Source organism: Saccostrea echinata, unplaced genomic scaffold (assembly GCF_033153115.1).
Source record: "Saccostrea echinata isolate AGI-Se365-2 ecotype Australia unplaced genomic scaffold, CSIRO_AGI_Sech_v1 ptg000009l, whole genome shotgun sequence".
NCBI classification, from domain to species: domain Eukaryota; kingdom Metazoa; phylum Mollusca; class Bivalvia; order Ostreida; family Ostreidae; genus Saccostrea; species Saccostrea echinata.
The window spans coordinates 15,079,710-15,095,887 of record NW_026889758.1 but is presented as its reverse complement, the minus strand read 5'-3'; the positions used below and the strand labels follow the sequence as shown (position 1 = coordinate 15,095,887).

The 16,178-nt window shown below is 34.7% G+C and overlaps 1 protein-coding gene across 1 annotated transcript in view; it reads left to right on the top strand.

Moving 5' to 3' along the window:
- LOC133181847 (echinoderm microtubule-associated protein-like 6) overlaps positions 1-15,917 on the top strand; it is a 29,638-nt gene extending 13,721 nt beyond the window's left edge. Inside the window, exons 18-36 of the mRNA XM_061316472.1 lie at positions 223-424; positions 813-905; positions 1,780-1,911; positions 2,624-2,889; positions 3,173-3,374; positions 3,692-3,812; positions 4,000-4,096; positions 4,471-4,600; positions 5,675-5,947; positions 6,099-6,319; positions 7,089-7,246; positions 7,388-7,505; positions 8,516-8,704; positions 8,911-9,080; positions 10,907-11,069; positions 11,737-11,840; positions 12,204-12,357; positions 14,276-14,376; positions 14,662-15,917. Of these exons, the coding sequence (XP_061172456.1) occupies positions 223-424; positions 813-905; positions 1,780-1,911; positions 2,624-2,889; positions 3,173-3,374; positions 3,692-3,812; positions 4,000-4,096; positions 4,471-4,600; positions 5,675-5,947; positions 6,099-6,319; positions 7,089-7,246; positions 7,388-7,505; positions 8,516-8,704; positions 8,911-9,080; positions 10,907-11,069; positions 11,737-11,840; positions 12,204-12,357; positions 14,276-14,376; positions 14,662-14,686 (2,919 nt within the window). The 3' untranslated portion in view covers positions 14,687-15,917. The remainder of the gene's footprint in view (positions 1-222; positions 425-812; positions 906-1,779; positions 1,912-2,623; positions 2,890-3,172; positions 3,375-3,691; positions 3,813-3,999; positions 4,097-4,470; positions 4,601-5,674; positions 5,948-6,098; positions 6,320-7,088; positions 7,247-7,387; positions 7,506-8,515; positions 8,705-8,910; positions 9,081-10,906; positions 11,070-11,736; positions 11,841-12,203; positions 12,358-14,275; positions 14,377-14,661) is intronic.
- Positions 15,918-16,178: the final 261 nt, after the last annotated feature.

The following is a 16,178-nucleotide window of genomic DNA, read 5'->3' as shown; positions in this document are numbered from 1 at the left end:
CTAGCAAGCGAATAAAAGTTGGTTTACAGTAGTTTGTATTGGTTGTATGTGTAGACTAGAGGTAAAAATTCTTGGAATGTTCTGCATGTAATTCACACAATTAAAAAACACAAGAAACAGTTACTTGTCTTTTAAATGGATCTTGACCCACCCATCCCAGAATATTTCTGGAGATGAGCAGCTGTGCCAGATGAGATGTTTAAAATTCTATGTGCATTGTAGGGCCACATGCAGGGAGAGCTGTGGGGGTTAGGAATGCACCCCACCCAGCAGATTTGTGCCACAGTGAGTGATGATAAAACTCTGAGGGTGTGGGATTTGGGATCTGATCACAGATTGATTAACTACAAAGTCCTCAAACAGGCTGCTAGAAGTGTGACTTTCTCATCTGATGGAAAATTTCTGGCCATTGGACAAAAAGATGGTATGGTTTTTTTTCTTTAAGTAGAAAAATCAATATATTTGGTAAGAGGCATGTTAATTATTTGATCACTAATATGTAAGGTGGAATTTCAGTACCTTCATATAGTGTTGTGATGAGAATTCAAAATAATCTCCATGCCAGAATACTTGTACAAATGTAACTAAAGCATATATGATATATTCAATATTTACTTGTACATTTCTTCAAAATAGCAGATTGTCCAAATATTCTAAAGAAAACAACTATTCCTTGTTAACATGTTAAGTGGTAAAAGAGCTGATATTTTTCCTTGATTTTTAGTGATGTTGTATTACCAATGTTGTTGTTAGATGACATGACTTGTTACAGAGAGTTTTATGTTGTTGTTAGATGTCATGACTCATTACAGGGAGTTTTATGGTCGTCAATGTGGACAACATGGAAGAAGTCATCTCCTTCCATCACAGGAAAGAAGAAATCTCAGATATCAAATTCTCCCCAGGTAAACAGTAGCAAAAAAGATTGTTGATTTAACTAAAAGTATACATTTTTATTACATTTTCAACAAGTGAAATACTGTGATTTATTTACTGAAAAAAAGTGATAATCTCTCACAGTGTGAAAGGATACCAAAATGATATTCTCTCACAGTGTGAAAGGATATCAAAGTAAGTAAAAAATAATTCCTGGCCTGTCATAAGATAGAGATAGTAACTAAGCATCTTGATAGAGCTAAAACTGCAAATTTCTTCCCAAATATGTTGCTAAAATCCATGCTATGTAATGTTTTCTGCATGCTAGGCTATGACGTCTCAACCGCTCAACTATGACGTCAAGCCTATGACACTGTGTTAAGAAAAGACAGAGGCAAAGGGAAAATCAAAGAAAATGTAATAAACAGAAAATTCAATGTTTTGTAGATGAATATGGAATTTATTTCACTCGTGAGACAGGATTTTTTTATATTTTCACTCGTGCTTCGCACTCATGAAAATATCAAAAAATCCTGTCCCACTCGTGAAATAAATTTCATATTCATCTACAAAACATTGAATATCCTCTATTTATTTCATGCATCTGTGTATAACCAGTATCATTTGAAACAAGGCTAATTGAAATGATGCATATTCCACTGAAAAACCTTACAAAAATGTTCACCATTTCAACTCCTTGGATAAAGCTAGTGTAAAATCACATCCTCTGTGCATAACCCTTGTGTAATTCATAGGAGATTATTCACAGTGTAAGGAGTACAGAATTGTAAAAAACTAATTCTTGGTAGATTGTTTAGTGTATTTACTTATACCATGAGTTCATGTAAATAAAATACATTGAATATAATGGGCATGGTGTACACTGATTGTGATGAATTTCAGAAGAGGGAAAGTACCTGGCAGTGGCCTCCCATGACAACTTTGTGGATATCTACAATGTCCTAAGTAAGAAGAGGGTGGGGACATGTAAGGCGGCGTCCAGTTATATCACACATGTGGACTGGGACAAAGCAGGTAGGCGTTCAGTTATATCACACATGTTTGAGTTGTGGACTATGACAAACAGGTAATTAAGAAGAGGATGGGGATATGTAAGGTGGCATCCAGTTATATCACACATGTAGACTGGGACAAACCAGGTAATTGACTAAGAAGAGTGTGGACATGTAAGGTGGCGCCCAGTTATATCACACATGTAGACTGGGACAAACCAGGTAATTGATTAAGAAGAGTGTGGACATGTAAGGTGGCGCCCACTGTATATCACACATGTTGACTGGGACAAAGCAGGTAATTGACTAAGAAGAGTGTGGACATGTAAGGTGGCGCCCAGTTATATCACACATGTTGACTGGGACAAAGCAGGTAATTGAGTAAGAAGAGGATGGGGATATGTAAGGCGGCGTCCAGTTATATCACACGTGTAGACTGGGACAAAGCAGGTAATTGAGTAAGAAGAGGGTGGGGACCTGTAAGGTGGCATCCAGTTATATCACACGTGGACTGGGACAAAACAGGTAACGGACAAGAGAAGAGACACTCTCTAGTTATACCGCTCAAGGAGATGTTTTTGCATAATATTGACTTAGATAGAGAACATAAGTTGAGAATTATTTCTCTTGAAAATAACTTGAAATGGAAGAAAGCCTTGGAAAGATTTTTTGCAGTGCGTTGTTTAATAACTTCTTTTTGCATCGTTGAAAAGTACAGCGTTTAAATGTTACAGGCAAGTTACTGATGGTAAACACAGGAGCTAAGGAACAGTTGTTCTACGAGGCACCACGGGGAAGAAGAGTGACACTCAGTAACTTGGAGATAGAGAAAATTGACTGGGCGTCATGGACTTGTGTTCTTGGGAAGACATGCGAGGGAATCTGGCCTCCAAAAAGTGACATTACTGATGTAAATGCCACTTCTCTATCAAATGACAAACAGTTATTAGCTACCGGGGATGATTTTGGATTTGTCAAACTGTTCCAGTATCCAGTTAAGGTGAGATGGACTTATGTTTAAGATATGTGTATGTTCTGAAATCAAAAAAAAGGTGTTGCTTTGTAAAAATATTAGTGTTGACAAGTATTTTGTGAGAATTCAAAAAACAGGTATGATTTTCTTATGTAAACTTGATGTACTGTAACTGTAATGTAGATTATTATTTGAAGCTGTGTCACATTTTCCTGTTAATCAAACATAACAATTTTGTGATGAAATGAAATGATTTGCCATGAAATTAAATAGTGATATACATGTATGTAAACGTGCATAATAATTTCAGGGAAAGTTTGCCAAACACAAACGATATGTAGGTCACTCAGCCCATGTGACCAATGTGCGGTGGTCCTCTGATGACAAGCTGCTAGTTTCCACAGGTGGCGCTGATACCGCTGTTATGGTGTGGCAGTGTACGTCAGCGGCTGACAGGAATACCACGTGCGGTGAAAGTGATGACTCGGACACAGACTCAGAGGAGGAAGGAGGTAAATCTAAGACAGAAAACAGAGAGACTAGTCTCATATTCATTTTGTTCTGTTGAACTTGATTTTTTCAGTACATACATGGTAAGTGTAAAGCAATAACTGTACAATTAACATTGTTTTGTGTATGTTTGTTATGTATTTTTCCTTTGCATGCCTTTTATCATTCGTGTATTATAAGTCAGAAAATCTGCTAACAGATATAATGGTGTCAACAGTTGAAATTGAATTTTTTGGGAGTCACTCTGTTTTTGTTTTGTTTGTTTGATTTTTTTGAGGAGAGAGAGAAAATTGAACCATTTTTTATCATCTACAATCAGGTTATGACAGTGATGTTGAACGAGAGAAAAATATGGATTACAACACAAAGATATACATCAACCCAATCCGAGAGAAAGAGGGCACAAAACCTCACCTGCAAGAGCACACAGAGGTGGAAAAGTAAGGGAATCTTAATCAATATGTGGAAAAAGAAATAAAAAGAATAAAATTTAGGACCATTGTAAAGATTGTTGAATTCCTTGGAAGAATTTAGTGAGTCACAGCACAATAGGGACTTCAAAATAGACTAAAAAAGTATGGGTTGTTATAAGAATTGTTGAGATTTCAGCCTTGATGTATTTTTTAGACCCAGTGTCAGTAGAAATGCCCCTGTCCCTCCCAAAGTCCAGAGGGCAGAGATTCCCAGCTCTGGTTCCAAACGCAAGAAAAGAACACCAGTCAATGTAAGATAGGAAAATATTTGGCCTACAGACAGTCTTATACTTATTTCATTCCATGTTTTACTGTATACAGGGTTATTTTCTCCACATGTTATTTTTGCCCTTTCACACTTGCAAACAATTTTTAAATTTGCCCAGACACAGTTGTGTTTAAAAAATAATCTTGTTTCCTTTGAATTTGCCCCTCTTAAATTCATCTACTTGCAGTGAGGGTGAAAGGGGTGAAAATAAAAACAGGGCAAAAAATTTCCTGTATATAGTATTTTCATGTTTATATTTTTTACATATTAGTGCACATGTACGTATACAAGTTTAAGTAACTTTACAAAATCAATTGTTTGTGAATAGTCAGACACTCTACTGTCATTCCCACACAGGACTTACAGTTGGAATATGTCCATGGATACAGAGGCTTTGACTCCAGGAATAACTCACACTACATCAATGATGGGGCAGACATTGTTTTCCATGCAGCTGGAGCAGGGATTGTTCAGAATCTGTCTACAGGTAAAAACACTCGGTTGTATAACATTCTTCAAAAAGATTTTTTAAATTGATTTTGCTGTCAAGTTCAGAATATCTGTATGTGATGTGTACATTTATTTCATACGAGTGGTGGATACTACCCATGAGATAAATCTATGCTTTATCCATGGGTTTGCTACATGTATATCAATTACTTTCAAGTTTTGACACAGTTACTCGCCTCAAGACGTACATTTCTTAAGCTTTTTATATGAAAGTTTTTGTGTAATAAAATGAACTATAATGAGCAATAGTGTAATGATAAAAACAAGAAAATAGGCAACATACCTCACTGAAATGTCAAATATTATCAATATATGGAATTGCAATGTTTAGCACCATCTCAAATTGTCTAGGTAGGCCTATCAGGGAAGTTGTGAGACCCTTTTTGACCATGCTGGAAAGTGAAGCCTCTTTCTACAATGAGTCTTACATGATACAATAAGCATATACCTGTAACTTACTGTGGATCTGCATATAACATCTACTCCCATCTACAAAATGCATGAAAATCCTGAGTAGGCAGTCATGATTCCTTGGTCCTTGTTCTTGGAATATTCCAATTTCCAAAAAGTTTATATGAAGTAAATCTCCAGCAGATTTGTCACTTGCATTTTAAAAGATACAGCTGATATTGTTACAAGTTTTTGATGTTTTGTATTTTCAAAAAACTTTATGGGTATTTAACATCAACAAGTCTATGTCATCAAATTATGTGCCATTGACTCAGGAAATAAAAATCACATAAATATAGAAATCCTCTATGTATTGACTTGGTTTGAGTTATTCATTTTTCTGCCAAATGCTACATTTTGAAATCCTCTATGTAAATATACAGTAATGTGTAGATCTATATTTCTGTCTGATGTGATATGCAATGTTTATGTAACACATCTTTGACATTAGAATTCTTTAGTCACATAAATATACTAGTACAACTTTATATTTATCAAACTTGATTTTTAAAAAAAATTCAAAGAAAATTTATTTCAACCAAACTAAAGAAAGCTATTGAGTTAAAAGATTCAAAAGATGAAATAGTTTCTACTATTTTAGGACATCAAAGTTTTTACTTGGAACACACAGATGACATCATATGTTTAGCAGCCAATCAAAACAACAAGTTTAAGAACATCGTTGCATCTGGTCAGATTGGAAATCCTCCATCCATTCACATCTGGGATGCTGCCACCAAGGAGACAAAGTCAATACTAAGGGGAGGTCACTCTAGAGGGGTGTGTTCAGTAGACTTCTCGTGTACTGGCAAGTATATAGTGTCTGTGGATTTGGCTGATGACCACCAGATTGCTGTTTGGAGATGGCAGGAAGGTTAGTGACCACATGAATTCTGCTGTTGACAAGATGTTTGAATAATTAAAAGTCCTCAGGTTATGCCCTCTCATTACACAGATCCAGCATTGATAAAATTATGATAAAGCAAGCACAATATTAAGTAAACATATACCTTTGATATTTCTAGGTGTCAAAGTTGCAAGTGCCCCAGGACACAACCAGCGAATTTTCCGTGCTGAATTCCGCCCTGATTCAGACAGTCAGTTTGTGTCTGTTGGTGTTAAACATGTGAAGTTTTGGACTGTAGCAGGTAGTGAACTGGTGGGCAAGCGAGGCATTCTGACAGATGCCGGGACAGGAACACAGATAAAGACTCTACAGACCATGCTATCTGTGGCATTTGGAGCTGTATGTGTATACAATATATATGGTTATAAAGAATTCTTCCTCATAAAGAATAAATCAAACCTTCCCTGTTATTCCTAGGGGTGAAATGATACACCTCCTTCACGGTTCGATACGTATTGTATAATTTTGTCTCGGTTCGGTTATTTTCGATACGATACATTTTGATAGAAGGAAACAAATTCAACATTGTTTTATGCTTTCTTTTTCTAAATCTTGTCACATATTTTACGAATTTTATCTGCAAATTGACTAGTAGAAATTGATTAAAATTATTTGACTGTCAAAAATTATTTTACAAGCTATCAGTCATCAAAATTTTACGTTTTCTATACTTATTTATACTGAATAACGTGTTTTACCTTATGGCAAACCAGACTGAATAACGATCCCGACCGAAAAATGAACCGAACCGAAAATTAGAGATTTTGCACCGTGTATCAAACCGAGAAAAAATACCGCGGTGAACCGTTTCACTCCTAGTTATTCCTCCTTATAATCTATGAAGAAAGCTGTTTGCAAAGAACTGAATTTAAATGAATGCACATGGTGCATTTTTGAATGTTTTTGTCTAAGGTATGCTTTGGAGGCAATGTGCAACCAACATTGTAGACTTCAATACAAAAAAAAAAAGACCAGAATTAGCTCATTTCGAGCTTTCTAGAAAGTGACCTGTGATCTCCATCACATGATGTCAATCCACTGAATCCTTTAGATTTACCTACACTGTACTTAATGTACGTGTATTCTTACTGAGTAACTTGTTTTGTAGAACAATGTGACCTTCACCGGGGCAATGAATGGAGATGTGTATGTGTGGAAGGACATGACCTTGACCCGGATTGTTCCTAAGGCCCATAACGGACCAGTATTTACCATGTTTACTACACTAAGAGATGGTTTTATAGTCACTGGTGGAAAGGAGGGATCGTATGTATTGACAGAATTCTCTACAAACCTATTTATTGAAAGAACAGATGTATATAAATGTAAAACAGAAAAAAAGTCAAGCAACAGTACCTAGGACAATTTTGGATAGAATAATGTTCTTTATTTATATTGTGGTTACAGAAGTAAAGATAACGGCCCTGTGAAACTGTGGGACCAGGAAATGCTGAGACGTAGAGCATTCCCCCTCACTGAGACAGGAAACAAGATAGATGTTGTTAAATCAGTCTGTAGGATCAAGGTGAGATTGTTATGAGATATAGGGATCAAGGTGAGATTACTATGAGATGTAGAGATCAAGGTGAAATTTTTATGAGATATAGGGCATTCCCTCTAACTGAGACAGGCAAGATTTATGTTGTTAAATCAGTCTGTAGGATCAAGGTGAGATTGTTGTGTGACATAGGGATCAAGATGAGATTGTTATGAGATATAGGGCATTTCCTCTCACTGAGACTAGAAACAAGATAGATGTTAAATCAGTCTGTAGGATCAAGGTGAGACTGTTATGAGATAGAGATCAAAGTGAGATTGTTATAAGATACAGGGCATTTCCTCTCACTGAGACAGGAAACAAAATTGATGTTATTAAATAAGTCTGTAGGACCAAAGTGATATTGTTCTGAAATGTTGGGCATTCCCTCTCATTAGACATGAAACAAGATAGATGTTAAATCAGTCTGGGGGATCAAAGTGAGATTTTTATGAGATGTGTAGGGCATTCTCTCTCACTGAGAAAGGAAACAAGATAGATGTGAAATCAGTTTGTAGGATCAAGGTGAGATTGTTTCCGAGATAACCTTTTTGGGTAGATTTTGCCTTATTTTTTACAAAGTGTTACTTAGCATGTTATTCTAAATCATCATAATTCATATATACACACTTCACTTGTTTTCTCACCTGAGCAGAGGCTTAATTGAGCTTTCCTTGTCAGAGGTTGTCATCAGTAGGGCTGTCTGTCTATCTATCACCTGTTCTCATTAACTTCTCAATTTTCAACATCCTTCTAGAGCCACTAGGCCGTCAGAGGTTGTCATCAGTAAGGCCGTCTGTCTATCTATCACCTGTTCTCATTAACTTCTCAATTTTCAACATCCTTCTAGAGCCACTAGGCCAATATTCCCTAATTTGTCACACAATATTTGGATGAAGGAATTAAAGTTCATTGAAAAGAAAAGCCTCCCTTATCAAGGGGAGATAAGAAGACTGAACATTTGAGTCATTTAAACTAAACCTTATCTTATCTTGCAGGGTAAGATTTTGGTTGGTACAAAGGACAACACAATCATGGAGATCACAGAGAAGAATGCTGCAGTCCAAGTCCTTGTGGCCGGGCATGGAGAGGGGGAAGTGTGGGGGTTAGACACTCATCCCCTCGTCTCTAGATTTGTCACCGGCAGTTATGACGGATCTGTACGAGTGTGGGACCTGGCTAATAAGGTTTGACTTACGAAGATTTTATGTATTGGACTTTATTGTAAAAAAAATATATCACTGAGACATCTGATAAGAATGAGATGAAAAGAGATTATTATGAATTTCAGTTTTGTTTGTTTGGATCCCTCTAGATCTCTCTCTGATAAAAGCCACTTGTATACTAAGCATTTGATTACACTACATAAACCTAAAGTATTCTATAATTTCAGTCCTTGGTTGGTAAGTTGTCGGTAAGTGCTGCTCGCTCTGTTGCCTTCAGTCTGGATGGAGAGTTAATCGCTGTGGGCTGTAAGAATGGGGAATTCCTTGTCTTCTCGGCCAATGAATTAAAGTTACTGGGAAAGAGGCGAGATCGATCAGGGGCCATAAACGACATCAGGTAAGTCATGCTACACATGTAATATCGATTGGGTTCTTTCTTTTAATAATTGTCACATGTACCGTAAGTTTTGGGGTATAGGTCGATACTTTTTTTCTCAGAACCGTTGGGGTCGCCCAATTTAACGAATCGACCTTTCTAAGGCTCAAGTTTATGAAAAATGCCCCCAAATTAGTGAAATTTACGTCAATTTCAAAACAAATCTGTGCCATTTTCGTAACTTTTAAATTATTTTACCGAGAAAAAAGTACTAAACAATAAAGAATTAAATATCTTCCATTGATTTCTTACAAAATAAGTTCCATTAAATATCCGTCGATGTACAAAAAAAAAACATATCATCTAGTAAATAATGTCTCAACATATATTTACAACATGCTGTGTCCATCTTGTGAAGTTGGAAGTCGCAATTGCTTCCTAAAAATAAAACCGCAACCGTATCAAAGTTTAAAATACGGAAGCGTTTTCACAATCGCAGTTGTTATCTTTTTTTCCATTTATTTGTAACAATTAATTGAAATAGTATACCTAAATATTTTTTCATTGTCTTGTGATATTTATTTAAATGTAAAATACTTGAAATAAATTGTTGCCAGTAAATTCCTAAAATTATTTACCAAATATACCGCTAGTCATAACTATTTTGTTTTATATCCCAAGGGGTACACTGAATTATACAAAGATTGGCTTCTAATAGAATTTTAATTGTCTGACAGATAAAGGGATATACACTGTGTACACAAAGGTGTTAACACCTGTGTTGGTTAAAACACCTGCGGGGCATGATTAACAGATCCACGTGCCGTTACAGGGGTATTAGTGCTATACATCATTGAACAAACAAAACTGTGAAATTCATAATGACTGTTAAATTGCGAATGTACTCTCAATTAAATTTATTTTTTCAGCAATATCTCAAGCAAAATTATAGCATGTTAATATAATTAATTTCAATTGCTCACTGTTACATGTACTGGTAATAGTCATTTGCGTGTTTTAGCAAATCCCTGGACAAGAAATATAAAAATGGCGGTCATCGAAGTTAATATTGTACCCCGGTAAATAACGTCGGAATAAAAGAATGTGTCCAAGATGTTCTAAAATGGAAATGATTATTGTTTGATTTCGGGTATTTCCCTAATTATAGCTGTTGTATACTACCGTATTTATGTGTTTAAGGACAGAGTCAAACTACGACGGCATTGAACAGGCAAGTTGGAGAAAATACGTTATATCACAATTCAAGGAAATTTTAACTATGTTTGTATAAAACACTATTAAAATGCTGTACTCATAAAAATACCAGTTTATTTTCTCAATACATTAATATCACGTGTTAAGTTAAAGAGGTTTACATGTTCTGATACGTAGTATATACGTAAGAATCTCTAGAAAATCGATAAACAAAGCCTCGTCCTATCTTCCGGATTCGTCCTATCTAAGGATTTTTTAAAAATTACGGCTGAAAATGAGCCTTTCGACCTATATACCCCATCGACCTTTACCCCCAAAATTACGGAAAAATTTTTCAGAAAACTTGTCTTTTCAAAACTAAAGCTTTTATGAAACATACACACAACTATTGTGGTGAAAGTGAAAGTGGGCTAAGTTACAAACCACAACCTTTGTTAATACTTACAATTTCTAGCCATTTAAAATCTCTTTTTTTTTAATAAGAAGGGGGTCATCAAGCAAAATCATTGAACAAAAAAATTTGTGCAAAAGAACTCAAAAGTTAAATTTGAATAGATTGTTAAGATTTTGGCATGGATAAATAAAATAGTTTATGCTGTACAATGAATTAGATGTAAATTTCTTACACATAGATTCAGTCCTGATAAGAAGCACCTGGCTGTTGGGTCTGAGGAGAATTGTGTGGATTTTTATGACCTCACCTCAGGGCCTGCCCTCAATAGAAGTGGTTATTGTAAGGGGATCCCCAGCTTTGTTATTCAGATGGACTTCTCAGCGGACAGCAAGTACATCAGGGTCAGTTTGTGTGTGGTGTATGTCAGGGTCAGTGTGTGTGTGGTGTATGTCAGGGTCAGTGTGTGTGTGGAGTATGTCAAGGTCAGTGTGTGTGCAGAATATGTCAGGGTCAGTGTGTGTGGAGTATGTCAGGGTCAGTGTGTGTGTGGAGTATGTCAGGGTCAGTGTGTGTGTGTGGAGTATGTCAGGGTCACTGTGTGTGTGGAGTACTGGTAACTTAAACAAGTACATCAGGGTCAGTGTTTGGTGTGTGTGTGTGTGTGTGTGTGAGGGTGTGTGTGTGGAGTATGTCAGGGTCATAATGTGTGTGGAGTTTGTCAGGGTAAGTGTGTGTGTGTGTGTGGGGGGGGGGGGGGGGTAACTGATCAAGTACATAAGGGTCAATGTATCCATGACTATCTGACAGCAAGTACATCAGGGTCTGTGAAGTTTAACTGAATGATTAAACATTCTGACAGTGTTTCAGGACCAGTAACAGTCTGATGTTCATAAGAAAAAGAAAGGACTGTGAACAATAGTATTGTTCTGCTGCCCATCTCTAGGTGGATTTTCAAAAGTTACTATTGTTCACAGAGGGTTGTGTGTCTAATTTAATTTTGTAATTAAACATTTAATTTTTGTTTATCTCTGTTAAACAAACACTGTAGTTATTTTCTGGGTTTTGTAGGTAAGCACAGGAGCTTATATACACCAGGTGTTTGAGGTTCCTAGCGGGAAAATCATAGAAGAACAAAAAATCATTGAAAGCATAACATGGGCTTCTTGGACAAGGTATACATACAGTAAAACTCGTTTAGTACAAACACAGATATTGCGAATTCACGAATATAGCAAAGTTTTCTTCGATCCCCAGCTATATAAATTTAATGAATTCCTTATACGGATATAACGAATTATGGATATAGCGAAGTAATTTGACAGGTCCCATTAACTTCGTTATAACCGAGTTTTACTGTACATGTAGCATAACAAATTCAGTGTCTCAAAATATGTATTTCTTAATACAGCTATTTTCTTAATCCTATTAGCATCTAGGTGAGGGAAGATATAAATATGTATAAAAAGTTCTAGTGATTTTCAGCAGTGAACTTTTTAAGAAGATAGTCAATTATTATATGTATACCTGTTTGACAGTGTACTGGGGAAGGAGGTGGTGGGAATCTGGCCTAAGGACTCCAGTAACGCCGACGTTAATTGTGCTCACCTATCACACCTGGGAACGGCACTAGCCACTGGGGATGACTTTGGTTTTGTCAAATTGTTCAACTTTCCTTGTTCAGAAAAAAATGTAAGTCCTTTGATAAACAGACTATGTGACAAACATCTGTGTAATTGTTTTTAGTTTAATAATGTCACACTAATCTTCTATATCAATTCAAATTTAAGCTCATTCATTTTATTCACTGATTTTTTTTATGGCCATCTTTCAATGCTCATTGTTACATGTTTTGATCCATGCCTTTGCTTGCCTTCTTTAGGCTATGGTAAGTTTGGTTTGGAGTAAGTATGAAGAACACCTGATTTTATTCATGGCTTTATTAGGGCTTCATCACCTGTCACAGATCAGTCATATCTTACCCTGATACGTCCATGTAGCAAAGTATTTAGCTAGATATTGTACATAATCAACTAAAAGCAGATTTTGCTTAAATAAGCATAAAAAAAAAATTCAGAACTATAAGAATTATAAGTACTGTAGGTAAACATATAAAAAAAAATGAATGTCAACAGTGTATACTATTGTCGATAAACACTTAAAACATGAATATCAAGTATATACACTTGAAAACATGAATATCAAGTGTATACTACTGTAGGTAAACTGTACTTAAAACATGAATATCAACAGTGTATACTACGGTAGGTGACACTTAAAATATGAATATGAATCTGATTAATGTAGGGCATAGAAGTACTTGAGTGTATGCACTTAAAACATGAATATTAGTAGAGCAACTCTTAAAAACATGAATATCAACAGTGTATACTACTTTAGGTAAACACTTGAAAACATGAATATCAATAGTGCATTCTACCTTGGCAAAATTAGATCATGATTTGTCTTGCAAAATATCTAAACATATTCTGAAAATATGAAAATGATATGATTCTTTTGAAAAAATCTTGTAATGTAGGATAAGCATTCAGAATTGTAAAAATACATAAGTACAATGGTTCTAAATCGCAGTTAAATTTTTTCTGTAAATTATAACCTTAATACATGTACATTTTATGAAGCAGAACAGTAAATACTACATGCACTGTGAATTAATTTAGAGATGTTTTTTTTTTTTTAAGTTTTTTCTTTATCCATCCCTTTACAGAAATCCTGCTGAGTCCTAATAGTGTTTGAGAATAGGAATTAATTAAATGTATGTGTTGTTAGATTTAAAGTCTATTAGTAGGTGTAAAATACCTTTATGATAAACCCCCTTCAAACTTATGCTATCTATATTGATGTTGAATTTAGAAATGGTTCTGCTGCATGAATAATAACACTATACTGTAAACCGACTATTATTTGCGTCATCTTTTATTCACGATTCTGTTTAAAATCAATCCGCAACGATTAATTTCCGCGACTCAGGAAACATTTTCTACATATACAAAGCAAAATAAATGGTTCACGGTGATTAATATTTGCAAGTAAATGTAGGTCGCAAAACTCACAAATATATCTCACATGCGAATAAAATTTGGTTTACAGTATACCTCAATAGTGGCTGCAGTGATATATCTGACATGAACATTAATGAAAGAGTGTGACATGAACATCTTGGTGTGAACTACACGACAATAACATGACTGACTTATAAAGGGAAAGGAGATTTAAAAGAACTGCCTTGTCCATTAATTGGGTTTTTTGTGTATTTGTATGTTTTAATTTTGTTGCAACAACATAAGGATTTTGTCTACTATTTTGTTCTCACACAAGTGTATTAGTGAAACATTTGGCAATTCAAGAATCAACTTGCATTGACAAGGGAGAAGGATTAGAAGCTCACACTTGGCACAAGGCTTTTTACAACCTGAGGGTGGAGTGTGAAACATATTTTTTTATAGCACATGTGTTTTAAAATATTTTACCTTTTTTTTTTTTTTTTTTTTTTTTGCAAATTTGATGATCAGTTTGGTTACACACTATAGAAGCAATATGTTTTGAATCGTTTGTGTAAATCAGGATTTTTTTAATTTTTAATTTGCAGGCACCTCATAAATCATATGTGGGACACTCAGCCCATGTAACTAATGTCCGCTTCTCATTTGACGACAAATACTTAATAAGTACTGGAGGAGATGACTGCAGGTTTGTTAATTCTATAATAAGAATCAGCTGGGAGATTCTCCAGCTTTGGCCAAATTTTCTTTTCATTTTTCCTCTTTTGTAAGGCATTTTTAGATTCTAAAAAGATACACAATATATATAAAATTTTCCCTAGAAAAACTACAAAGATGACTGATATGTGATTTTTTTTAAAGAAAATCCCAGGAATTTTTTTAAATTGTTAGAATAAATATTCTATGCATTAAAATGTAATTTCTTGTAATATATGTGGCTGCATTTACAATTTGTGTTGCTTATGTGTTTCAGTGTCTTTGTGTGGCGTTGTCTCTGAATATTAAGGCTTCTTATGACGACCAAGGTCCATTCTTCAGAAAGAGTTCATCCAAGAAATAACCAAGAAACAAAACCTACAAGTAGATACTATTGACAACAACTGTTAGTAATACATGTAGATTAACTTACCATATAAACATTACTTTACATAGATAGTGTCCCATTTTTAAACATTTTAATAATTATACTTGTCACATACTTGACCATTAGGCAGCATGATGTGTAAGAGGGTTGTGTATTCATGGAATTTGTTGAGAAGTACGAGTCAGTATAGTCATTAAGAGAGCTTGTAGAAGTACTTTTTTATAATCTTTCATGTATTAAATATCTCATATATACTGCTATATTTAAAAAGAAAATCTTGTTATCTCAAACTTGATGTTGCTGAGAAGAAACTTTGCGATATTGAAGTTATAATACATATAGAAATGGTGACTGGGACTTCCATCTCGCTTTGATGTATCTATGGTATTTCAGACATCGGTGTTTGAGATACCAAAGTTTAACTATATTTGTATTATTAACTGCATGTAGTTGAGAGGATATGTTCAGATTTATCTTAAAAAGTTACTTTTATATTATATGCTAACTTCCATGTGTATATCATCAGGAAAATGAATTATTTTTACATCTCCGTCCATTTAAATGGAAGCTTTGTCTTAAGCTCCAGTCTTGTATTGTACTCAGTTTTGTCAGTTATTTAAACTCTCAGTATACTTTACAGTTTTACATAAATTGTGTAACTTCTAGATCTGTGTTATTCTAAAATTGACACTTTATAAATCATGATGTAATATACATATCTACTACAGTGCTATCGTTACTGTAGATGTATTGTTTATGATATCAAATACAGAACATGTGACATACAAATGCATTAATCTATGGTACCCCGAAGTTCTGATGAAGTTTCATTGTTATATTGAATGGTTATTAAGTAGCCTTGTCTATATATTGGTCAGCTACTTTGTAATAAACATTTACTGAAAACATAAAAGCTACAAAATTTATAAAATTTACTCCACTCCATTTTTTGTGCTGATATACAATGTCATGTTTACAGCTTTATTTTTTGTTAACTTCTTAAAGTGACTTTTGTTCGAACTGTGATAAGTTGTTTTTTGAGATTTTTGCATAACTTCAGCAATTACATGAGCAAAATTTTATTTCTTTATTTTATTTTAGTAAATATTTATTTATATGATTTGTATTGTATTATGCTCAATGCAGGTATGTAGTTGAATAAATTTTACAGGTATATTACCAATGTTTTTGTGATATATATCCAATATGTTTTTGTATTAACACAGATATATATAACTAGTATGTATTTGTATTAACACAAGAGTTTTTTTTTCTGTCAGAAATAGTGGCATTGCACAAACATGTCATTCTCCTGGCTCCTCCCACACAATTTTTGGTGAATGTTTGTTCACTGTTATCCCTCTCTTGCATAGAAGTCTGTAAATTTTACCTTTTCATTCTTGAGA